The sequence below is a fragment of the Festucalex cinctus genome, chromosome 1, assembly GCF_051991245.1.
Source record: "Festucalex cinctus isolate MCC-2025b chromosome 1, RoL_Fcin_1.0, whole genome shotgun sequence".
Lineage (NCBI taxonomy): Eukaryota > Metazoa > Chordata > Actinopteri > Syngnathiformes > Syngnathidae > Festucalex > Festucalex cinctus.
The window spans coordinates 9,888,124-9,913,914 of NC_135411.1; the positions used below are offsets into that span (position 1 = coordinate 9,888,124).

The 25,791-nt window shown below is 41.7% G+C and overlaps 1 protein-coding gene and 1 long non-coding RNA gene across 3 annotated transcripts in view; one reads left to right on the plus strand and one right to left on the minus strand.

The window, feature by feature from the left end:
• The window catches only part of ephb1 (EPH receptor B1), a 298,219-nt gene that overhangs the window by 112,416 nt on the left and 160,012 nt on the right, over nucleotides 1–25,791 (minus strand). For both annotated transcript variants that reach the window (XM_077515222.1, XM_077515216.1), the window contains exon 4: nucleotides 3,529–3,684. In XM_077515222.1, coding sequence (XP_077371348.1) covers nucleotides 3,529–3,684 — 156 coding nt within the window. The remainder of the gene's footprint in view (nucleotides 1–3,528; nucleotides 3,685–25,791) is intronic.
• Nucleotides 13,626–15,237, plus strand: LOC144014916 (uncharacterized). Its single transcript, XR_013282643.1, has 3 exons — nucleotides 13,626–14,020; nucleotides 14,725–14,968; nucleotides 15,069–15,237. It is a non-coding gene; the product is annotated as an uncharacterized LOC144014916 (long non-coding RNA).

A 25,791-nucleotide genomic window follows, 5' to 3' on the forward strand; every position in this document is an offset into this window, starting at 1 on the left:
CAACTTTTGGCTTGTGCCATCGTGGGTTGCCACAGCGAATCACTTACGTGATTTGTTTGGCAAGAGATTTTTCTGATACAATCCATCTGTTCATTACACTGGGGAACAATTTGGGGGGGGAAAAAAGTGTTTTTATGCTGATTAAAACTGAAACTGGCATTCTGATTCGAAAATTGGAGTCAGTAAGGGCTAAGGTTAGTTTTTTCGCAACAGCTTAAACCTCCAGATAAGCGTGATTCCAAAGGTTAGCTCTAGTAAGACTGTAGTAAGAAGAGCTGATGATTGGACTCATCTATTTGGAAACTTGTTTGTGCAGTGACAATTGAGATGGTGAGAGGTGTGTGCAACTGCCAATCGGTCAGTAGTATCAATATCTGCAAAAAGAAAGCTCGCAGAGTAGCAAATTAAGAGGATTGGAGCTAGCTTTTCTCTTAACTCATATGCTCCCAATAACGTGTAAATACGCTTTTTTTTTAAATGTTCTAAGTGTCCCAAAGACGTATTTATACGTTTTTTTGTTTGTTTTTTTTATGCTAGAGCATACAGAAGGCTTTGATGCAGCCTCTCAACTGCAAAGAACGGTTGCAGAAATGGTAGTTATTACACAAACGGCCAGCAGGTGGCAGCAGAGCAAAGGAGATCAACCAGGGCCATCTAGAAAAAAAGCTCAATTACTTACAATTTTGAATAGATTTGTGAAAACTGATGAAACCTAGCTGGCTTCTAATGCTAATTGCTGCAAAACGGAAACAGATAGAAACATACTTTTTTTTTCCTGATGAAAGAAGAAACTTTAATCTTTCTTTTAATAGGTTCCATGCTTTTATAGCAATAGAACACAATATTCTGTGGGCCTTGCAAAATCAGTCAAAATCCAGTAAAACAGCCGGGAGCGAACAGGATTGCTTCTGTGAAAATGGCTGGGAGTGAATGAGTTAATCTTAGTTCTATTTTGTTGAAAGGGAACAACCTGATATCAAGTTTTAGATTCAGCACCCAAAAATTGGTTAAAAGCAGCTGTCAGATCTAACTCAACAAAAATTGTGTTACCCAGTCTTACCCCATTAGGGTCCGGCTACAGCTTATTATTAGAACACTGACCGAGAATGTAAGGTGCCATCTGAACTAAAGACAGCAGTATGTCACACTACACTAACTGACTAATAACTAATATAGCTTGGGGCCGCACTGTCCAATGATATAGAAGCGACAATTAAATGAATTAAGTTATACCATCAAATTGAAGACAGAGAGAGTCTGCATTTAAAACCCGAACCAACTGGAGTGCAACAAACTCCACTTGGGACCTCTTGGAAAGATGGCTCGGGGGGGAGTTGAGTGCCTCAAGGTACAAGCAGATGGCGTACTCGATGGAGCAACCACTAATTCACCAGAGATGTGTTGTGTGCTGTGCCAAGGGAGGCCAGCCATGATGAGAGAAGCTCCAAAGCCTAAAGGTGTGGATGAATTCATCGGGGAGCAGTTGGAACTGCCAAGCAGACAGCTGTGCTGCACTGGGGCTCCGCCACAGCCTTAAGGCATTTATTTTAAGAGATTAAAAAAAAACAAAAAAACATGTTTTTATGCCCATTAGATTCACTAGTAGATAAGCAATTAGAAAAAGTCCCATTAGCCACTACTGTATAATAAAAACTCTAAATGCAAAATCATACTATTAACCTGCTGTGAGAGGAGCAGCTGAGAGGTAAATACAGTTTTTGCAATAATAATAGCGCTCTGCATTGCGTATGTGTGGTAACGGGGACAGCAGGATGTCTCGGCATACTAATTTTATTTAATCGTAATAAGTCAACTATGATGCTGTGAGAGGCTTTCTTGGATCTCCAACAGATAAGGACAGTGTTGCTTCGCAGCATCTGCCCGAGTAATTAGGACTTGAGGGGATGACAGCAGACGGAAAGAAAAAGGAAACAACGGGGATAACTAAACCAAGAGGAACTTTAATCAAGCTGAGTGCAAGAATGACAGAAAATTTACAAAAGTGTTACGATGGAATCAGAAAAGTTGAACATCCCGAAAAGGCAGAAATGGAAAATTCTTAGTTTAAAAATGTCCAGAGATAAATTATGCCTCTATAATGTTGCAAAATGGAGTTTGACCTGCTGCCTTGCACGAATACATTCTTTTTTTTGTTTTGTTTCTTGTTATTGAAAAAAATAATAATTTAAAAATAAAATCTTTGTTCAGATCAGAAGACTCAGTCAAAGTAGTAAAGCCCTTGTACTGCTCTTGGTTTTAGTGGCGTTGACCACATAGCAAAGTGCAGGATGGCGCAAAATTGATGGTAGCCTGGGGCTAGCATGACCATATTTGGCATTGCTTGCCTAGCTAATAAACAGGTAGTAGCCTGGTGGCTGTTACAGCTGGTATGAATTAGGGGTGGGACGATACGGGGTAAACCACGATTCGATACTGTGACCATATTTGACTCATGATATCGATAATATCACGATACATGATAACTACGATTTTTGATATATTGTCAAAAAAAAATGTAGCAATATATCACGATATGTCACTGAAAAAGCCAAACAAATGCCCATAAAAAGGAAAATGTCTAATTATGCATTTATTTAATGCCAAAACTTGTACAATGTACAAAATTCTGCATTTTGCCTCACTGCCTCTTAGACTTTTAACTATAAACATTGTAAAGTGAGACAAATTAAAGTGCATAAACATTTACAACCTAACACTGCACAACTGGACACATGACATCGATATTTACTGTCAGTGTATCGACAATTTATTGCAACAGTGAGCGCAACAATATATTGAGATATCGATTTTTTTCCCCACCCCTAGTATGAATGTAAAGTAGTTACGGGAAAGAAGCTACAAGTGAAGCTGTATGGCTATGCTATATTTTATGTTAAGCTAACATTTATATTAATTTTTTTTTAAATGCCATTTTACGATACATAATTTGTCTTTTGTACCAAAACTCGGGACAAGACAGGTATTGTTTTCTTCATGTCGCTTATGGTACAATTCCAACAAAATATCTTGTTTCTTGTCACTCTAATATAACTTGGATATTGGATAAGTCATTAGTTTTCAGTGTGCTGCAGCCCGAATTGAACATTTTTTAATTCGGTTGCCAGAATTGCACATTTTTCTTTAACATTTTTTTTTTCTTTTAGGGTCATATGTCGTAGTAGCACATACATAGATTGACTAGGTTGATGGTGCACTGCGCTCTACTAAGTGCAGTGTGAAATGGCCGAAAGACTCCAGCATCCCTTTATGCATGCTAAATACAGTCTGTTTAATAAATAAAGTTTTTGCGACCATTTGAAACCAAAACGGGGGGGAAAAACATCAGCCTAGAGAGGATTGAATCACACTTGGAGATTCCACTCGACTGTGAGCTGACGCCAACTAGAGCAAGACATCCCACTTCTACGACGTTACGTCACAGTGATGTTAAAACGAAAGCGCTTTGATGCAAATGCCCTATTACAGGCGGAACACTGTCAGAACGTTCATGTCATGTCATGTACTCACTGGTGCAGGGTTGGTCTGGCTGATCAGCGTCACCACGGTAGTAACCGTTGCGACAGACACAGATGGTGGCGGCCTCAGCAGTGGAGCGGCTGTTCGGAGGGCACTGAAGACACAGACCGGGGCCCTGTGTCGACTTGAAGGTTCCCGGTGGGCATGCTGGGAAAAGAAAAAGACTGGGTCAGGGGGAAAAAACAAAGAAGTAAATCCACAACATGGATGAAAATAGATTGAGACAGACATGAGACCATATTGAAACTGACTGAATTTGCTATAATTAAGCATAACTCTTTAGAGGCCACATTTTCTGCTACTTACAGTCTATGAAAACAGCACGCTATAAAGATTTGGAACAAGGTGTGCTCTCATGAAAAGTTAGCCACACTCAAATCAAACACTATTTTGACTGAAATTTACAATTATCTGGTCACTTTCATGGTGAATAAGTGGAATAAAGTTCATATCAATTTTTCTGTGAGCACTGTACGGTCACTTGTAATTTATTCACAAAACCTTGAAAGAAAACTTTGCTGAAGTTCGTGATGGAGGTCCAGAACGACAACTGTGTGGCGTCCACTTAACTCATTTGCTCCCAATAACGTGTAAATACGTTTTTTTTTTATGTTCTACGTGTCCCAAAGACGTATGTATACGTTTTTTTTGTTTTTTTTTATGCTAGAGCATACAGAAGGCTTTGATTCAGCCTCTCAACTGCAAAGAACGGTTGCAGAAATGGTAGTTATTACACAAACGGCCAGCAGGTGGCAGCAGCGCAAAGGAGATCAACCAGGGCCATGTAGAAAAAAAGCTCAATTACTTACAATTTTAAATAGATTTGTGAAAACTGCTGAAACTTAGCTCTCTTCTGATGCTAATTGCTGCAAAACGGAAACAGATAAAAATATACTTTTTTTCCTGATGAAAGAAGAGACTTTAATCTTTCTTTTGATAGGTTCCATACTTTTATAGCCATAAAACACAATATTCTGTGGGCCCTGCAAAATCAGTCAAAATCCAGTAAAACAGCCGGGAGCGAACGGGACTACTTCTGTGAAAATGGCTGGGAGAGAATGAGTTAAGGAAGACCACCTTCAGCAGATCCTGAATTCAACCGCTCGTTCAGTCGACGTCTTGGTCTCATCGCCAATCCAAAAAAAGACCAGGCAGACCGTCAACCAATTCCCATACATTGGACACCTCTCATCCAACATCGACATCCAAGATGAAGTCCAGTCCCGAATGAATTCTGCGGAGTCATCCATACGGACACATAATGCGGCGTTTAGCGAGACCTGGACGACGCACCGCCGCCACCTCAAGGCATTGGAGAAGTTCTGCCAACGCTGGACATCTCCCGGAAGTACTGCCGGACCAACCTCAGCTTCCTTCGGGAGGCAAAAACTGCCAGCGTTCAAGCCATCATCATTAAGAACCCTTTGAGATAGAACGGCCATGTCGTCTGTATTTCTACTGCCGAAACAAATCTTTGTGCAGCTGAAAGAAGAGAACCTCAGTTGAGGAGGTCAGAAAGAAGAGATCTGAAAGCCAACCTGAACAAGTGCAACATCCACATGAACCGAAGGCAGACCATCACCCAAGAAGCATCGGCCTTTTTAGTCAACCACTCTGTAGACCTTGAGGAGAAGAGAAGCAGAAAGGACGAAGAGCGAACAACGCCCTTGAGCCAACCTTCCAAATGGAACCACCTGCCCTCACTGCGGAAGGAAATTCAAGGCCAGGATCTCGTCCAGACCATCCTCACCACTCAGGGGTCGCCAAAAGAGATTTACGGGTAAAAATTGAAAATACATCCCAAGTTTTTAAAGCATGTCTATGTTTGCTCTTTTGATGTGTAAAAAATCAATACCCTGAACTAGAAGCAGTGAAAAAAAAGCTGACAGCTGGCTGTATTTGCACTTTGCACCATTGCGGTACGTTCGAAGGTAACGTTGACACAGTCTGTATAACTTTTTTTTTTTTCCCCCATCAAAACTATCGAGCTAGTGGCAAAAAGTCTGTCTCAAAGCCAAAAAGCAAAGAGAGGTAGTCGGTGTTTCATAATCAGATTTGCATCGACATGCAGCACTGACATTGCTTTGTTTGCGCAATGACTATTAGATTATGAGTGGCCTCCCGCGGGACGAGTGTACGTTCCGGTGGTGGCCCACTGTCAGTCAGCTGTGGTGGATTTCAAGAACGCATTAGCCCTTAATTCGGAAAAGGCCACAGTGGAGGACAAAGATTATTGTGGATGATACGAGCGCCGGAATGGAGGCAATAACCTCATTTGTTTACCATCGCATCCCCAAAGAACGCAAAGCGGACACGGGCGCAGCACAGAAGGATTTACCGACTGTAATAACCGCGATAAATGTTTAATGGTTCACGCCTTACTGACGTTGGAGGGCGCGATGACGTTGCTGAACCTCATTAGGGAGGTTTTAGAAATGTAATGACTCAAAACGTCTTACTGATCCTCATGTTTCATGTCTTTGCAAAATTGAGGATTTGATTGTGGCTGAAAAACTTTTTATGCTACGTACACGTAAGAGGATGGCTCAAAAGATCAGAACAGACTATATGCGAGAACTGCACTCATACAAAAAACATTGACTGTTACTTTGCAATTTTCTACGACCTACGGTGAGTGTTCAAAGACCTTTATGAAGCCTTACATTCACTTACTTGCAAACCTAAACTATTGAACTGAAAATTACAGAGGGAGCTGTACTGAATTCTGGTGGCTGGCTGCCGCTGTTAACTCTTTGACCGCCAAAAACGCTTAATAACGTTGCGTAAAATCACGATGTATGCCGCCATAAACGTCAACTACTTTTTTTTTTTTTTTTTTTTTTTGTGAATATATCAGTGGTCAGTGCAACGTCCAAGTGCAGCGCAGCCGGGTCAATGAGTTGTGAAATCAAAAACACCCACTAACTGTGGCCAGCAGATGGCAGCGGTAGCTGCTCGGGCCCTAACTAGAGCTGCGAATTACAATGAAACATGATGCAATCTGATGAAATAAAACGATTTCAAGGCTGACGTGAATGATCAAAGCCTTTGTAACATTAAACCTAATTTGACGGAGCGTCACTAAACAAAAAAATATTAGTATCAATGTCACTGTTGTGGAGAAAATTGATCTTTTCTTTTCAATTTTCGCTCAATGTCACTCAAATGACCTATTTTCCAATGGTGATTACTAACGAACGGAATAAGGTAGAAACATACTTTTTTTCTAATGAAAGAATGGAATGCGATCTTTCATGTGGTATGTTGTTTATGTAGCAAAAAGAACACAATATTCTGTTTGCTTCGAAAAATGTGTTAAAATGCTCGAAATCCGGTGGCATTGGGGGTTGTTTTTTGATAACGTGTGGCAGTAAAAGAGTTAATAGAAGACATTAATGTCAAAAAGGTTTACTTTTTAGTTTAAAATGGCTTACTTTAACCACATTGTGACCAAAGGTAGAATTCCCATCGGTTATTACGCCTATTGGAGCCATACAGAATAAATCCTCTACACTGACGGGCATGAGGCTTCATCCTGAATCTAAGTTAGCTGAGCGTGTGCGACAAATGATTAAGACCTCCTAAGTTACCCGTTCTGTCTCTGCTTGGCGGTTTTTCCTGGGGCACAGTGGCTTCTTGTAGATCAAATTAGAGGCACAAGGTTATGACGTACTAACTAGGGATGTCACGATAGGGGCAATATCGTGATATTGTGATATTAAAACTGCCACAATATCGTCGTCGTCATGGTCACAATATTTAAAAGGAACACATTTGTTAAAAATGTCAGGTTGATTTCCATTAGTGTAGTTCTAGCACCCTCTAGTGGCTGGTTTATTAGTGTAATTTAATTTTCATTAGGGATGTTTTGGCCTACTATGTTCTATGGCCTACTAAATCTAAGCTAATTGTCAAGATGAAGGGGAACCTAATTTGCTTGTGAAGCGATCAATGTGTGCTTGCATTAGCAAGTAAGTGCCTCAATATTCTTATTCGAGATTGTAGATGGTTTATATGCATTGCTGTTATGCACAAAAGCACAACATTGTGCTTTTTTTTTTTTTTTTTTAGTATGAGCTCTCTTTTTTTTTCCAATATTGTAATCTTTTTTAAATATCGCCAACGCCCCCACAATATCGTGATAATTATCGTATCGTGACCTTCATATCGTGATAATATCGTACCGTGATGTTTGGATATCGTTACATCCCTAGTACTAACTGCATGTTGTGACTACAGCACAGTAAATGTAAATATTGGCGTCAAACAAGCTTTGAAAAATTTCCTTCCGTTTAGACGCCTATCTCTGATGAGCTTCAGGTGAAGGATATTGAGTGTGAATAAAGAAACTGGGTGAAGGAGAAAGAGGCCTTGAGTCACGCACGTACACAAACACACTCACAGTGGCCATGGCACCCCACAGCAAGTGTTCGCCATACTTTGATGCAGCCGCCAGACACAGCGGCGGCTAACTGACTGGCCTGACGTCTCGTCACAAATCGCCGCTCAGACCCAGTCACCACCACACAAACACTCGCACAGGCGTACCATACGCGGGGGACTGGACCCCAACAACCACAAACAGCTTATAAAACAACCCCAGGAGCTGTGAGGCAGATTAAAGCCGCGCTTCGCAAGGAGCAAAACAAACTGCAATGCCGCGATTGCACCCCAGCTATCTTAGCACCATGAATAAGTATGTTTGTTTGTGCGCGGTCTTGCAGCGTTTGCACGAAAGCAATATAAATGTCAGCATAGTTTCTGGATATGCATGTATGTACAGTAATGACATCGGATTTTACATGACGTGTCTCCTAATACGAGGATATTGAGACTGTTAAACATTGGCCTCGTGAGGAAAGGAAGAGCCGCGATAAGCAATAACTTTGAGCGGTATCAGCGATTACAAGGTGATAAAATGCAGATCATCACATTGTCACATTGGAAGAAAACAAATAACATTGTTCTGTTTGTTTAATAGTGTTTAAATTCCTCTTCCTAAGAGGTTTCCAGGCAGACACTAGTCTACAGTAGATACACAGAAAAGTATTGGCAACAACATTAAAACACTTGAGAAAAAGTTGGCCTCAATCCCTAGCTGGCCATCAATACAAATTCTTCATCACAAAACACTTTGTATTGACATAAACATATTCAATCAATTACACCACTTAAGAGTTGTGTTGCACTCGTTAATTAACCCTTAATCCTAAAGCCCAATTTATACTGACTGCGGAAAGGACACGGTGCGTTTTCTGCACGGCTTCCACAAGGACTGTAATTCACAATGCGAGCGATGCGTGTCCTGAAATGTGCACCCGGACAGACTATGGAAGCCCAAAAGCGTCAAAATTCAATAAATAAAAAGGCCTTTTTGACATAACTATCCTTTTGATAAATAACAGGTAATTATGTAATATGGCTATTCAATTTTAAAATGAGGTGTTAGTATTATTATGAAAAGTGTTATGCTATTCTTTAATATGTAACAAATATTTTATTTTGATTAAATATTTCATAATGATTATTTAAACAACGTCATACTTTTTAAAAATAATGACATTTAATTTATTTTCAAGGTTTTATAAGGATAAGAAAACGTTGTTTTACAAAGTCAGCTTTTATTTCATAATGTCCTTTTCCACAATGGTCGTCTTTTACATAATGGCGTTTTACAGCCGAATGTCAACACTTTTCATAATAATACTAACACCTCATTTTTAAATTTAATGTCCATATTACAATAATTGTCTGTTATTTATCAAAAGGATAGTTATTTCACAAAGGCATTTTTATTCATTGAATTTTGACACTTTTGGGCTTCCATACCATACCACAAGATCACGTAGGCATCACGCTGGAGAGTTGAGTTCACGCGATAACAACCATGGCCCAGTTGTTCAATTCTCCGTTATTTTAACCACTGTTTAACCCCTAAGCGCCGGTTAAATTCTTAACCCGCCGTTAACTAATCGGTCGTTAAATATGCGTTGTTCAAAACATCACGCCGTTTGTTAACGGCACCGTCAAAGTTAACTGTGTCGTTTATGTCACTGGTTAGCACCGATATAGCCCACAATTCCTCTTTTTGTTCACTAGCAACGGATACTATCCAAATGACCGCTGGCACTCAACGAAAAAAAAGAAGAAGCCGGAAGTAGTTACATTAGTTAAAAAAAAACAAAAAAAACACTCACCCCTCATCGGGCGGTTTCGGGCATTTAGTGTTGCTGTTGTTGTGTGTTTTCCTTGGCAGTCGGCAAGCAGTTCCGACACGAAAGCGGGTGGACGCGTTACTTCCTACTTCCTGTAATCCTAAAATGTTGTTGTTCCCATGCAGAGGCTGGGTAAAAGGCTGGTTACAAATTGTTCAAAGTTTGATGTTTTCTGGCGTCCTCCCTGCTAAATTAACCAGACATGGCAGGACAGGATTTCAAGCTCTCCTCTCCTTCTCGAAGGAGACTCGCTCGATTACACCTCTCTCTCTTTTGCGCTCATGACATGCAGTAGCCGATACAAATCATTTCAGCATGTAAAACTAAAATACAAAACCGAAATTAACCCATTCACTGCCATTGACGTGTATATCCGTCAATGGCAGTGAATGAGTTACGTCAATCCCGTTACATTGACATGTATATACGTCAATGGCAGTAAATGAGTTAATAATTCTCAAAACAAATAGTAATTGCAAGTTTAATAAAAATACACATAAACAACATGTTACATTCCTTTCGGGCGGGTGTCACATGACTACTAATGCGCAAAAAGTGTTTCCATTACACTTTTGCGAAATACTTCTTTTTCGATACGTCTCAAAAACCACCTCATGAGAGCGCAAAAACTTTTTTTGCGATATGTGAGAGTTTTTCGCAAATCCGGTGTTTCCATTACCAGCTTACTTTTGCGAAACATGCCTTTTGCGCAAAACTGAGGGTAATGGAAACGCACCTCGAAAACCTTAAACAATCAATGGTTGAAGTAATTTAGGAGTTTTCGTAACATTATTTATTTTTTTATTTATTTTTAATTCATCATCATTTATCTTTGTTTTCTCTGTCCATTTTTAGAACTTAAAAAACACTTTTATTCTTTCTCTTTTGACTCAGCATGAGACTTGGAATTTTATGTGCTTAACTCCTCATCAGAATAATTACCAACGTCAAAGTCAAGCCCTCGATAGACTCTTTTTCTTGCGTTCAGTGGGCATCATGAAGGCAGCATTAGCCACGAAACAGAGTGTTAAAAAGTTAGCGGCGGTCTTTAGGTGTGTTAACTTTAACAGAAAGTAAACAGCCGGTTAGAGTTAACAGAGTTTTGAACAACAAGATAACAGTGCTGTTAAAGTTAATTGAATCACATCTAAAAGCAGACATTCTCACATTCTTATATAACGTATATAACCTCAAGTATTAGGCCAAAAATCCTGTTGACTCTCTTTATAAAGGTGTGCCTTTTCAACTAGTTGAAAGATGTAATGTGCAAACCCTGGGCAAAGGGGATTTTTTAGAAATCATCTTACAGTTAAAGAAGACATTTGGATTCCAAAACACGTCAAAGGAGCTGAGGCCCGTTCCCTTACTGATACATAATCTGTGCATGAATCCTACCATTTAATTCATTACATGGCTGATTACTGATCTGCTTCACAGAGCAAGATAGACGAGTCGGGAGAAAATAAGAAAGCGATACGTTTGCAAATCCACAGAGGATTCAAAGAACATGCAACAGTGGGCTAAGTGATTCTTTCAATTTGGAAGTGGTCCAACATTATTTCGATCTGATTTCTGAATATTTGGAAGAGAAGAGGCCGAGAGTTCTTGTCACTCACCGGCTGTGTTGGTTTTCAGGCACAGGAGGCGGATAGAACATTAGATCAACAAGCAATTAGTCTCCCCTGTGGGAGAATAACCCACAATTGAACTGGCTGCATCCAGAAACACAACATTCCTCCCTTTCAAGTGGTCTCCGCAGAGATCCCGCAGCACTGTTCTCTCTTTCTCATTTCACCGCTGCACCCTCACATATTTGTGTCCTTCCCGCTGGTAAGCCCTTCCGGAAGCTGCTCTTCCACCTTTCTTCCCCTTCCTTGTTGTCTGGTTTGCATCCTTGTCCTGACTTTTTCTTTACCGCTATATCTTTTTTTTTTTTTTCTCACCTAAAACCGAATAAAAATCCCATTAAACTTCACCTTAACCAGATACTTCAGAGTCTCGCCAGAGTCGTGAGGTTCAAACGGTCAGGAGACCAGAGAAAAGGTCAGAAAAGAAAGATAAATCAAAGTGAAATCCAGCACCAACCAAACACCTCCTGCCTTCCACATGGTTACAAAATCAGTCTTACCCCCAGAAGCCTCTAAATTCCAACAAATTAAAGAGATCTCAAGAGGCCAGAGGAAAAACTAAAGAGAGGAAGGAGGGAAGGATAGATGAGGCAGAGTGAGATCCACAGAAACCAGTTACATCCAGTCCATCAAAGTGAAATCCAGCACCAACCAAACACCTCCTGCGTGGTTACAAAATCAGAGTCTTACACCAAGCCCAGAAACCTCTAAATTCCAACAAGTTAAAGAGATCTCAAGAGACCAGAGGAAAAACTAAAGAGAGGAAGGAGGGAAGGATAGATAAAGCAGAGTGAGATCCACAGACACCAGCACCCACTGATTCAACGAGCAGTGGGAGGGAGAGGCGAATTCTGTTTGAATTTCAGTTTTATTTCTTTACCGCTATATCAACTGGGTTTGTATACTTTTTCAGCAATAGTTTTCCATGATTTTTAAATGATCTGGAATAGGAGCAAGACTAAAAACCTATACTCCACAGAGGGGCGAACGTTTGCAAATGTAGTGAATGCTGATTCCTCATCAGGGTTCGTCAGGGTTTGTTCAAGGTGGTAAAGGTTCGGCAAACATTCGTCAACAGTTTTAATGTTTTTTTCTTGTAAATTGTTGTTTGCCTTTTCCACGCTACTATTCATTTGCCGGTATGTGTTCTACATAACAGCATTAGCAATAAGAGTCGGATTCCAGCAGCAGGCTTCCATAATAGCTGATGTGCGGGGTTACAGAGGTTGGACTGGGGCCACATTCTTGCGGCGCGTATAATGAAGTGCATGCACACTGCGGGCCATGCATCATACATGTAGGCCCACTGGCACCGTGTCACATTGCGCACATGCGTTCGCAATGCGCCGGTCCAAAACGCGCACAGGCCGTAAGAATTAGAATTAATTGGAGACGTGGGATTTATAGGTCGAGCAGAATAAGAATTACATTAGGTTGTCATAGAAGAATAAGCGGGCGCGTGGAGGATAAAATGAAAAATTGCAGTAGGGAGTCGGGGGCAGCCAGTGAAAAGGATTATGAACAAGATGGGTTTGGAAATGGCTTTCCTACTCAACCCAATCAAGGTTACAGTACACAGAGTTCACATTCGTTCCACTTGTTCCTGCTTTAAAGTAAGTATTAGGGTTGAACTAAGGAAAGTCCAACGTACTGTTTTTGGAAAGATTAGAAAGCCTTTATTGCCGATGTCGTCCTAAATCTAAACTGACGTTTTTGACCTTCGCGAGGGAGTAAACCAAGTATGAGAGTAGTTTTACACCTCTCCTGAAATAACCTCAATACTAACAGATGGATTAATGACAGACAAATATGGAATTGAAGAAGAAAAATCTGTTCTCATTAGGGGTGTGAATTGCCTAGTACCTGACGATTCGATTCGTATCACGATTCACAGGTCACGATTCGATTCGATACCGATTAATCCCGATACGAATTTATAAGTCGATTGTTGCGATTTTTTTTCATTCAAATTTAGAAAATACTAATCAGTAAGCTTGTAGAGTGTAAGATTTCTATGAAAATGTATTATTTATTTATCTGAAATTTCAGTCTTATAGAGGTTGTAATTTGTTTCATGTTTGAACAGCATTGAAATAAAATATTAAGGCTTAATGTTCCGTTCATATAACATTCTTCCATGCTTAAAGGTACACTCAGTATTATACAGTGGCATCTAGTGGTGAAATAATAAATCATTCGAAAAAAAAAACAATTGTTTGTGTTAGTAGTATGTAAAAAGATATGTTGTATCGCATAAACGTACTTTTTTTAAATATAACGGTTAGTCTAGAAATCGCAAATTATCTTACATGTCCGCGCCTCGCCTGCTAGTGTCTGCCATGTTTCGCCGCCATCTTTCTGCTACGGGTGCCGTCAAAGACAAATTTCAGCGCTCCATTTCTTAACGCGTTTTTGGAACGCACTTCCGGTTTGTATGGCGACCGCATGTCCACGAAGAAGAAGAGTTTCCGGTCCCCGAAGAGAGCATTATCAAGCATCACACTTACTTTGGGAATTTATTTTATTTCAGCGCGACAAAACAAGAGTTTATATTGTAGCCGCATTTGCCAGATGGAGAGAAATGAGGAACAGACTAGGTTTGGGACGTGCCGGTGCCTTCGACTGCTTTCTACTTGACCGGTAAGTAAGAGTACATTTGTGTTTACGTTTTGAGAGCGAGAGAAAAAGTATACTCCGTACTAATTAATACGATGTTCGTACCTTTGTTTTACGATCACTGTATCTGTTGATTAGCAAATCCGCACCACTCGAACGATTTCGTTATGTAGCTACTTGCTTTGAAAAAAAAAAAAAGATTCCCGCTGGCACGTTATATTTAGAGTAAATGCGCAAGTTATTGTGTAATGTAATGTAACTGTGATTTCGGAGGTATATTTGCCCATAACTTCAATAGAGAATCTAAAGCATACTGTATTAGTGGAGGAGTTGAAAATTATTTTCGTTGTGGTTGGTGAAAATAGGGTTCTCGAAATTAATTTTCGGCAGGGAATAACTTTCTGGACTTAAATGCTGGCTGTACCGTAAGCACTGCTAGAGTCTGAACTCTCTCACTCAAGTGTGTACTGGTCCATTGTGTAATTGGGTGCACAAGAATTTACAGGCTGCCACGTTTTCCACGGAAATTCGACAAGCAAGCAGCCTTTGCATATTCTATGCAGTATGCAGTCAAGTTACTTTTATCTAGCTAATACAATGTTTTGGGCCCAAAAACTAAAGATCTTACCTCTATTTTGGGGGCTTTGTTGGAAAGTTGGTGACATATAGTAGTATCATCAATTATTCTATTTTATTTTATAATTGTGTTTTTGTTTGTGTCACACTAGATCAACAGCCAAACTTGAGGGGTTCCAGAACCATATTCTGATGTATACAAGCATTCATGCACCGTTTAAATACATCACCGACCTGCAAGAAAAAAAAATATCAAGGGGAGAGTCAGCAGCCATATTGGAATGCCCCGAATGAGGACACTTGAATGGAGGACCCCAGAAGGCTTCGGTGTTGTACCACCAGTATCTCCACCTACCATATCTGAGCTGCAACAAACTGAAGTCAGCCGACGTCTTGGTATGTCATTTACATATGGACGGCATTGCACACTACATGAACTTTTTGTGTGAAGCAATACGGAATGGTCACATGTACAAGCACCACTTGTTTTACACAGGACCTGCTGACCAGGTGTCTGAAGCCATGGAGTGACTCCTCCCTCACTTTCCTCAGCAAGCCTTTGAAGAATATGATATCATCGTTGGTGGGAACATGCCCTCGCTCCATGACATGTACTTGTGCAGTCAAGGAGCATGTCAAACTTAATAAAACCAGCAAACATTGAAGTGACTTCATTTTTACTGCAGTCTGTTCACACAATCAATGGACAAGCCTTCCTTAATTTTGCCCCAATAACATCATAGAGTAGGCGAAAAGTAGTGTTACAGATCATACTGTGTTCGGGAGAGTTTGAGGAATGTTGCAATGTTAATGGGGGGCAATGTCAGCACACACACACACACACAAAAAAAAACATCATGGTATTGAGTTAATCAGATATTTTAGCTGTGTACAACACATACCTGCTCTGTAACACTACTTTTGGCCCAAACCTGTATGTCTATTTTCCATATTTTGAAATGCACAGCGTATTGGTAAAATTCTGGAACAACTGCAATTCATGTAGCTCATTATATTCTAACAGCATTTTTTTTTTTTTTAGTTAATATGTTCATTTCATGTAGACTTTTATTTTACTTTATTTTATTCATTCATTTTCATGTACTGTACCTTACATTCATTGGCCAATGAAGAATTCCTTGTCATTGCAAGCATTTATAATAATTCTCCAGGCTTTTGATGTTTTACATTTCTGGTCATGTAAAATAGTGTTAGGTTAGGTGTCGAATGAACACTGCATGTTGACGCCAAAGGAAATAGTATTTTTTTAGTTATTCAAAATGTACAAATTAACACACAACAACAATATACAAGTTATACAAACTACAACAACAAGTGTCAGACATGGACTAATTATATGCCAGGTAAAAAACCTTTGTATTGTCCTCAAGGATCTGGGAAAGTGTCACTTATTTGCTACAAGTCCACCAAGGTGCTGCAGTCTGGGATCCAGGTACAGGAAATCATGGTGGTGCTGATGTGGGATCCAGGTACAGGAAATCATGGTGGTGCTGATGTGTCAAAAAGTATTTCTTGGTGTCAGTCTATCAGCTGGACTTGGATATCTTCATGTTCCTCCATGGTCATTTCCTGTACGAGTCTCTGCAAGAAGGTAACAATTGTATGTCAGATGAGGTACCAAACAATGAACTGAAAGTCACTGAGCCAATGAAGTACATTATTACATGAGCAAGACTATTTGTGAAAGCCATGTAAATTCCTGCACATCGAAGTACAAGGAAGCTGTTGTATCTTCAATCAAAACTAATTAAGTTGCTTAGTGATATTTATTAGGTAAAATTGTTCAACATGGTGACAAATCGATATCTGAGTAAAGGGTTTCAAATGTTTTTGTAAGCAGCACTTTTCTGAGTGGTTAGTAGCAACAAGACACGGGGGGGTTACGAGTCTGAGTTGCAGATGTGTCGTTCAGTTAACACCATTATTTTTGCACGATATACTAAACATATCAGCAAACGATGTAATCTAAATACCACATATTCCAAGCAAAGGTATGTTTTGAGCCATTCACATGCATGCTCGAATGGAATTATTTTTCCATGATGACATAATTGTACGTTACGAGGCACCGCGTTCTCTTCCTCGTCGTCTCTCTCGCCCCCTTTGAGATGGTCCACATGTCTATAAAACGTATAACATAACTGTGTGTTCTCTGTTGCATGGTTTAGTTGCACTAACAAATATGAACATAGATAGCCATTATCATTAGCTGACGTACAGTATTTCCAAACAATGCCGACAAAAATATTAATTCTGAAATTAAATGACTAAATCACAATTATTAGGGATCTGTACAGTATGTCTAACAAATGCAATTCACTTACGTCATCACTCGAGGGAATACCAGAAGTTGTTTGCGTTCTGTTCCGGTGAAATTGGTGGTAGGCTGTTGAAGTAGGGTCTCTCTGGGACGCCGTAGTTCGTGTGCTTAAAATCATTGCATTATCTTGTTTGACCGATAGATGGCGGTCGTGAGCTACACACTGGGGCTTTAAGGTGTGAATCCTAAAAAAAAAATAATAAAAAAAAATAAAAAAAAAATTCGATTTTGCCTATTATTGAATCGATTCGAGAATCGCGCGATGTAGTATCGCGATATATCGCCGAATCGATTTTTTTTTAACACCCCTAGTTCTCATAGATATTACCACTGACTTGTGTAATATTATAAATGTATAACCATTTTGGATGACACAGCTGTTGTCGAATGGGTACATTTTGGCCAAGAGTGTAGTGGTGAAAGTATTCTGATTTGAAATCAATCAATTGCCACTGACGCCAAGTTAATTCAGACCTACTAAAATTAGCTTGTTAACCATTGGTAGCGACCAGCACTGTAAGAAAAAGATGGTTCAAAGCGGAAAATCTTTATTTATAAAAAAAAAAAAAAAAAAGATGCGAGCATAATGAACTGAACAAAATGGTACCACTTTGAACTACCGTATTTTCCACACTATAAGGCGCACCTCATTATAAGGCGCACCTTCAATGTATGACATATTTTCAAACTTTTTCCATATATAAGGCGCTACAGTAGAGGCTGGGGTTACGTTACGCATCCATTAGATGGTGCTGCGCTAAAGGGAATATCAACAAAACAGTCAGATAGGTCAGTCAAACTTTATTAATAGATTACAAACCAGCTTTCTGACAACTCCATTCACTCCCAAAATGAATAAACAGCTGTTTTATTATTTTCTCTGAGGTAAAGTATTAGTATTAGCTCGCGAACCAAGATGGCGGGATCTTCTGCGCATGCGCGTCACCGATCGTGCAGGGTCACCGATAGCGTCTTGACAGCGAGACCTGTTGCGGCTCAATAGTGATCCATATATAAGGCGCACTGGATTATAAGGCGCCTTATAGTGCGGAAAATATGGTATATCAATATATATATGGAATGACAACAACAAAAAGTTATGGCATCATCCACTCTAGAAATGAGCCGTACCATACCAAAATGAATCATAATGCTACTGATTAAAACTGAATCAAGTAATTGCAATTTCAAAATGAACCGTCCCTGACTAGTTTTGCACCACCCATCTTCTATTGTTAGATTAAAGATGTAAGATACTCCTTAAACATACCACAACATGGCATATTAACTATATTTCCAAAGTGCACTATCACAAAGGGAACAGTACACCAGTCCTGCTGAGAATTTAATTTCCAATGACGAGGCAGCTACTGTAAATGATAAAGTAAATGTGAATGTCTGACAAATGTCTACGTCAGTATATACATTTAGAATGCATTGGTCATACTCTCGCTTTGGACAATATGCAGCAGCCTCCTGAAGCCTCAAAACTACATATCGCATTGGCCATTTGCGGCCCGCCATACTTTTTTTTTTTTTTTTTTTTTTTTTTTTGCGGCCCGCGGCAAATACTAAGAATAATTTTTCAATGCTGTTTTTTTTTTAAAAAAAGGGTGAATTAAACATTTCTAGCTACGAAATAAAAATAGTTTCATCCACTTGTTGCTTAGTGTCAAGGTCCAATTTGTGAAAGCATCACATTAGATTAATGGTTCTTAAGTGCGGTCAGTTTACTGCCGATTGTTCTTGTTGTGGTTCAGAATGTCAGTGGAGAGGCGTATCTATTATAGTGGCACACAGGGGTCACTATTTGTCTTGTGACTGTTAGCAGTTTTCAATAAGTAACTGTACATTATATCATCCATTTATAATTGCTTCATTGATTTTTACCATGTTAAACTCATTCACTGCCATTGACGGAAAAAGACGTCAAATGATGCTTTTTTTTTTTTTGCTCGTCTGGCCATGAATGTGTTAAAAAAAAAAAATCAAAGTGGCCCTTGCAGCTTTCTATTTTTCTGTATGTGGCCCTCAGAGGAAAACGTTTGGACACCCCTGCTCTAGATACTTAAGAGATACTCTTATTTCCACCCATTTCTAAATGTTTTAATTTTATGAATACACTATTTTGGCTTGGCTTTCAAAACCTTGACATGCCTAAAGGCTCAGTAAAATGTGCACGACCCACAAAAGGGGCAAGATATGTGAGTTAAGATCACTGATTCTTGCCCCCCCCGGTACACCCTTAACCTCGGCCCTCATTCGTCACATGGGATGGATCATAGTCTTTAGAGGCTTTGCAGTCACACATATACCCTCTTATTCACAAACACTCGTACAGACATGCTTATGATTAGGTTGAGACCCTAGTTGACCCCTAGTTGACTTTTTGTTACTTTGTCACTCGACGAGACAGCGCTACTGCTCAAACCGCAAGCGGGTGCATACGCCGTGAGGATTTGGCCATCGTTATTTTGCAGTTTGTTAGTCAAAGAAGGGAAGGGAGGGGGCACACAATGTCGCAGGGCTGCAGATATCCTAAAAAGAAAAGCTCAGCCAGTGGTAGGAACCACATTGGTATTCAGTCTTCCTCTTCATCTGTCACTGCTCATTTTCCTGCCACCGTCCACGTAATGAGATGCTTCTCCAGCCCAGGTGTTCGTTTTCTCTTCAAGGTCATTGAACGACACGATACATTTCCTGGAGACAAAGGCCAGGTTTGAAACAAAGGCTTGTCAGAAACCACACAAAATGCCTACAGGCTTTTTAAAATTGGGTGCAAACTGGGGTGAGGTTAAAAAAAAAAAGTAAACAAATTGCTTTCATGGATCAACAGGGACTCATTAAGAACACTTCAGCTTGAGTGCATGTAACCGCTCACGGAAGTCACCACCATTTTGAAGGCATCCAGGGTTCACGGTGGTGACATCATTTGGCAAGTCTGGTCACTGTCCGTCTCTTCCACTCTCAGTCGCCACCTTCTAATCTCTTACAGAGATAGAATGCAAGGAGGAAAGAAGGCAGGCCAGAAAGATTTTATCAGGAATAAAAGGATGATTGAAAGAGTGCGGAAAGTACTCCATCTTCTTTGCTCAAGGGTTCCTCCCACAGAACACTCCCCCTGGTCATTAATCATCCATTCTGGCCGTGTCACGACCCCTTGTCCACACCCAAACAACATCATCAACTCATTTTCTGCCTCTGTAGTCCTCCCCAAGCATGACTGAGTCGAAAACAGAGATGGGAAATCGATGCTCTGAAAGTAAAAACAGGTGCTTCTACTCGACCACCAGGTAAATGTGACCAAAGCCAATCTGCGGCTGGGTTCTAACTTTCTGGACCAGGATTTCCAATCTCTTAGCTTACGACTTGTAAGACAGAAATATCTAAAGCTGCAGAAACAGTGGCGGAAACATAGTTAAATCCAGTGAGAACGCAGAAGGTATCGTCCAATTAGGCTTCAGACTGCGCTGAAGTGTATTTCTGGCTTTTCTTGGATCATTAAAGAGGAGCTATATCGGAAGCGCAAGGCGGAGAATGAGAAGAAACGGGCAGTTAACAGGAAATCCTTGATTATACATATCTTGTGTATGTCACTGTTTAGATAACCGTTGCTCATTCACTGCTTGAAACAACCACAAAAAACAGGAGCCTCGTTTCCAGTTCAGGACGTTCGGGTATAGGGAGGGGAGTAGGGACTTGTACAGGAACCGTCCTCTCCACTGCGGAGCATGACCCATTTAGTGACGTTACAATTTTCGATTGACACGTAATCGCCGTGTGACGGTTTTTCCCGTGACATCACCCAAGCGCGGTGCGGCAAAAATCATAACGAGGAAAGAAGAAAATGTGGGGATTTGCCATTTTGTCTGCTTTGTATTTTTATGTACATGGCGCGGATGGATGGTTTGACTGATAGGAGACGGCGTCGAGGTGAATAATTCAAAAAGGCTGACTCGCGATGTCACGAACTTCGATCTGATACGTAATCACGACGGTTTCTGTCATGACGTCACCCAAGAACGGCCCGAAAATCAGAACAAGGAAAGAGGAAAACGTAAGGCGGTTGGGTTTTTTTTTCTGCTTTTTATACTTGTACTTGTACCATGTACTTGGGGGCCTATTCACTAAAGGTTTGCGTCGCCTTTGCACCGCTCTAACCGGGAAAAATGGAGCACCTGCGAGCGCCTAATTCACTAAACACGCGCAGATGGGGAAATCCGTCACTAAGTGCTCTGGCGAACAGATTGCGTCACGGTGCGCCGGTGTTATTTGCGCGTATGTAAATGAGGTAATTTGCATACATTTGACGCAAAATATGCCCACCCCAATGCAAATGAGACTCATTGATATGCAGCGTCTCATTCACAGCGCAAATAGCCACACCGCGTTTGCGTGACGCAAATAACGTTTTTGGAAAGCATGTATTAACCTGACGCAATCTCGTTCATGACAGCATTGCTTGCCATTTGCAGCACAACGTCCACGGCAGATCGCGCAGAGAGGGGGGAGAGAGGGAGAGAGAAAAAGAGAGAAAGGGGGAAATATTTCCGTGTTAGTTTAGGACAACATAACCCGGGCTGATCAGCAATGGCGGGGAGGCATTTTACGATCATTCTTTTTTTTTTTTTTTTTTTTTAAGAGCTCAGAATTGTTCATTCGGTAGTCTTACCGATTCAACGTCTTATCATCATTGCTCTTTTTTTTTTTTTTGTGTGCGTGCGTTTGCGTGTGTGCGTTTGCGTGCGTGCGTTTGAGTGCGTGCGTGCGTGCGTGCGCGTGCGTGCGTGCGTGTGCGTGCAAATACGTATAAATTTATACTCATTAATTCACCTAAAGCCTTATAAATATCCCATTACCCTTCGCCTTAACCTGGTACTTCAGAATCTTGCCAGAGTCGTGAAGTTTAAATGGTCAGGAGACCAGAGAAAAGGTCAGAAAAAAAATAAAGAGAAAAGAAAGATAAATCAAAGTGAAATCCAGCACCGACCAAACACTTCCTGCCTTCCCCATGATTACAAAATCAAAGTCTTACGCCAACCCCGGAAGCCTTTAAATTCCAGCAAATTTAGCGAGATCTCAAGAGAGGAAAAACTAAAGAGAGGAAGGAGGAAAGGATCGATAAGGCAGAGTGAGATCCATAGAAGCCAGTACATCCAATCCATCAAAGTGAAATCCAGCACCAACAAAACCCCTCCTGCGTGGTTACAAAACCAGAGTCTTATGCCAACCCCAGAAGCCTCAAACTTCCAATAAATTGAGATCTCAAGTGACCAGAGGAAAAACTAAAAAGAGGAAGGAGGGAAGGATAGATAAAGCAAAGTGAGATCCACAGACACCAGCACCCACTGATTCAAGGGGCTGTGGGAGGGAGAGGCTACTTCTGTTGAGTTTCAGTAGATGCTGGTGCGACGGATCTGGCATGCATAAGGACCACCACCAAAGAAAGAAAGCCGTCAACCGCGGTCCAGCAAAGCGAGCACCGCCCCCCCCCCCCGAAACCCCCAGGCCGCGGCAGCACCAAGGCCACCCCCAAGCCACCCGAGCGGACACCGGTCGGCGAGCCGACCCAGACGCCCGGAACACCCCCGCCCCAGCCCCGGCCCACACCCCCGAGCCCAAGGCCGCAGAACGAGGCCCAGCGGGCCCCCACAGCGCCCCACCGGTCCCCAGCCCCCCCCCACGGCCCCCACGCACCCCACCCAAACCCGCCACCCACCACGACCCAGGCCCCACCACCCCCGGCCCCCAAACCCCCGAACACACCCCGACCCCCAACACCCAACCCCCCACCCACCCATACCCCCACCCCCCCCTCTTACGTGCCAGATGCATACTGTACACCCACGCCAACCTCTGAAAATCCATCCATCCATCCATCCATTTTCTTGACCACTTACTCCTCACAAGGGTCGCGGGGGCTGCTGGCGCCTATCTCAGCTGGCTCTGGCAAGGAGGCGGGGGACACCCTGGACTGGTTGCCAGCCAATCGCAGGGCACACAGAGACGAACAACCATCCACGCACACAAGCACACCTAGGGACAATTCGGAGCACCCAATTAACCTGCCATGCATGTCTTTGGAATATGGGAGGAGACCGGAGTACCCGGAGAAGACCCACGTGGGCACGGGGAGAACATGCAAACTCCACCCAGGAAGGCCGGAGCCTGGACTCGAACCGGAGTCCTCAGAACTGGGAGGCGGACGTGCTAACCACTCGACCACCTCTGAAAATATATTTTTAAAATACTATCGCAACAATAATTTGTACTTTATGAATGAATGACGTCGTTGTCGTCCTCTCTGCTCTGTACAGCTTAATGGCGCTCCAAACGCTTCCTCTCGGTCCAACCTCGCTTTCTGATAATGTCATCTTTCTCGCAACTGTTACTATAACAACCACGTTCTTGGCGCAAATCCATTGCCATGTGTGGTAAATCAGGTGCAAATGTGCTCCAAGCTGTCAATTTTGTGGGCGTGTTTGCGCCGGTATATGATTAGAGCAATATCCTTAAGTGAATAGGTGGGTAACTGGTAGAGGTGTGCAAAATTTCCGATTCTTAGATTATTCACGATTCGGCCGTGGAACAATCGAGAACGATTCACAAAAGTCCAAATTCCGATTATATAAATATGCCAAGGGAACCGAAACTAAAAGTGGACCGGAGCGGAAAGTACGCGGAACTGAAACGCAGTAGCGCGCGCGGTCTTCGGGACGCTTAATGGGACGGACCGAGAGTACACATCCACAACTCACGCCTCGACATTCAAAACAACAACAAGCATGGCTGAGCTGACCAACCCACCTCTTCGTCAGATCAGACCTGCTCCGAAAAGGCAAACAACTTCAGGCGGAAGTATCAGCTAGCTGGCTGCAGTGCGTCGGTTAGCGTTCTACAGGGCGCCGCGCAGTGATACGAACGAACGAACAGAAAAGTAGTGGCTGGCGGTAATGGCGTCTGACTTTATTCAGAAAAGAGTATTGTGGTGGAAATGTATCACGCTTTTGAAAACAAATAGTTTTTAGAAGAAAAAGGCTTTATTTCCGAGACCCCAGCCAGCTTGCTGGACTATTTTCCTCTCGTCCAACGTCGAACATGAACGCGTGTCACCGAACGCTGTCAGAAAGAAGTCAGTGCTGATCGCACACACGGGAGGTGAGGATCAAATTGAGATTCATGTTAAAAAAAGCCGAACGATCCCTTTAATGTTTACACGTTCATGTTTACACAAGTTAAAAAGCAGAAAAGCACTTGAGGGTTTTTTTTTTGTACCTCTGAGAAACTTTAATGTTTACATGTTCATCTTTACACAACTTAAAAAGCAGGAAAGCACTTTTTTTTTTTTTTTAGGCATTTGTATTGAAGTAGTAGTTCACATTGTCTTTCATTTATATCTCAGTGCACTTTTGAGTGGATAAAAATAATATATTTTTGCTCAATGCTATGTTTTATTCTGTTGAAGACTGAATATACTTAAAAGCTGTTGTTACAGAATGAGGACTTGAGTATTTTATTTACTGTTTTGAACTGTTAACTTGATACTGAAATAGTAGTTTATTTAGGCCTGAGAGGACTTTTGTACTATTTTTGTAACTAATGTACGAAACATTAAAAGCACCAAAATACATTGTTTTTTTTCTGCTGCCTGGGGGGAAATCAATAATCGTTTTATAATCGAATCGTAGCCTCTGAATCGTAATCGCAATCGAATCGTGAGGTGCCCCAAGATTCCCACCTCTAGTAACTGGGCGGAGACTGCGGGTGCAGTTGTGGTGCAATATTTCGCGCTATTACCGGACGCAGCGTATTCTTAGTGAATATGCCCCTCGGTGTGGATGGATGGTTTGAGTGAGAGGAGATGGCGTCGAGATGGAGAATATGAAAAGGCCTAACAGTAGAGTGGAACGAAAACAGGCAAAGAATTATTAGGATAATTCTTTTGGTGGGAGAGACTTTATCCGAGAATACAAAGCATATTACCGTTGCACATGAAGGTAAGATATTTTTATACAAAATCATTTTTAACCAATCAGTGCCGGAGCCCGATTGAGAGTTTATCGGGCCGACCGAGTACCTTCCCTCGAGTAGGACCTCCGTCGGGAATGCGCCTGTAGTGGAGACACGCACAAACGGGGCCCCGTAAAATTACCCCTGAAGTTCCTGCGGTGGGAACGGGCCAACGGTTGACTGAATTCAATGGAGGGCGGTACAGAAATAGAAAAACAATTGTCCACTAAAAGACAATACAGTTTGAGTCTCCAAATTTGGATTGGGAATCTTCCGACTAATGAACGTATCAAGCGGGTGTCCGCTGGGCAGTGAAGACGCACACCGTCAGAAATTAAGATCCGTGCGTGTGTGTTCACCGAATGAGGACACCACTTAGCAGACAGCAAACGCCCCTTGGGCAGACGGTTGCCATGGCAACCTCACAGCCGGTATTCTTTTTTGGCCGGCACGATCCCTTTTGAAGAGGCAGGAGGCAACGACATGACCGGCGGACTTGGAGACATGACTTACACAAAAAAGTGTGTTTGTGTGTTTCCTATAGCGCGAGCATGATAACAATCAAGAGAAGTATATAATCTCTTCGCTGTACACAGACTCATCAGCACCCGGTGTTGTGTTGGTACTATCTCGCCCTGGCACACTGGCTCGGGTCAATTTTATTTGCAGGGGGCAGAAATGTAAGGCACAGAGCATATCTTGCAGATAGAAGCTTGGTCAGAGAGCGGTATGGGGAAGAGATTTAGAAGGCGTCATTGGTATTCAGGGACGCAAGCACGCTTGCCAAACCATTGCTGGCTCGCAAGGCAGCAGAGACGACCGCCCTCCGAAATGTCACAAAACATTGCCTGCACTTCAGTCGCGTTAA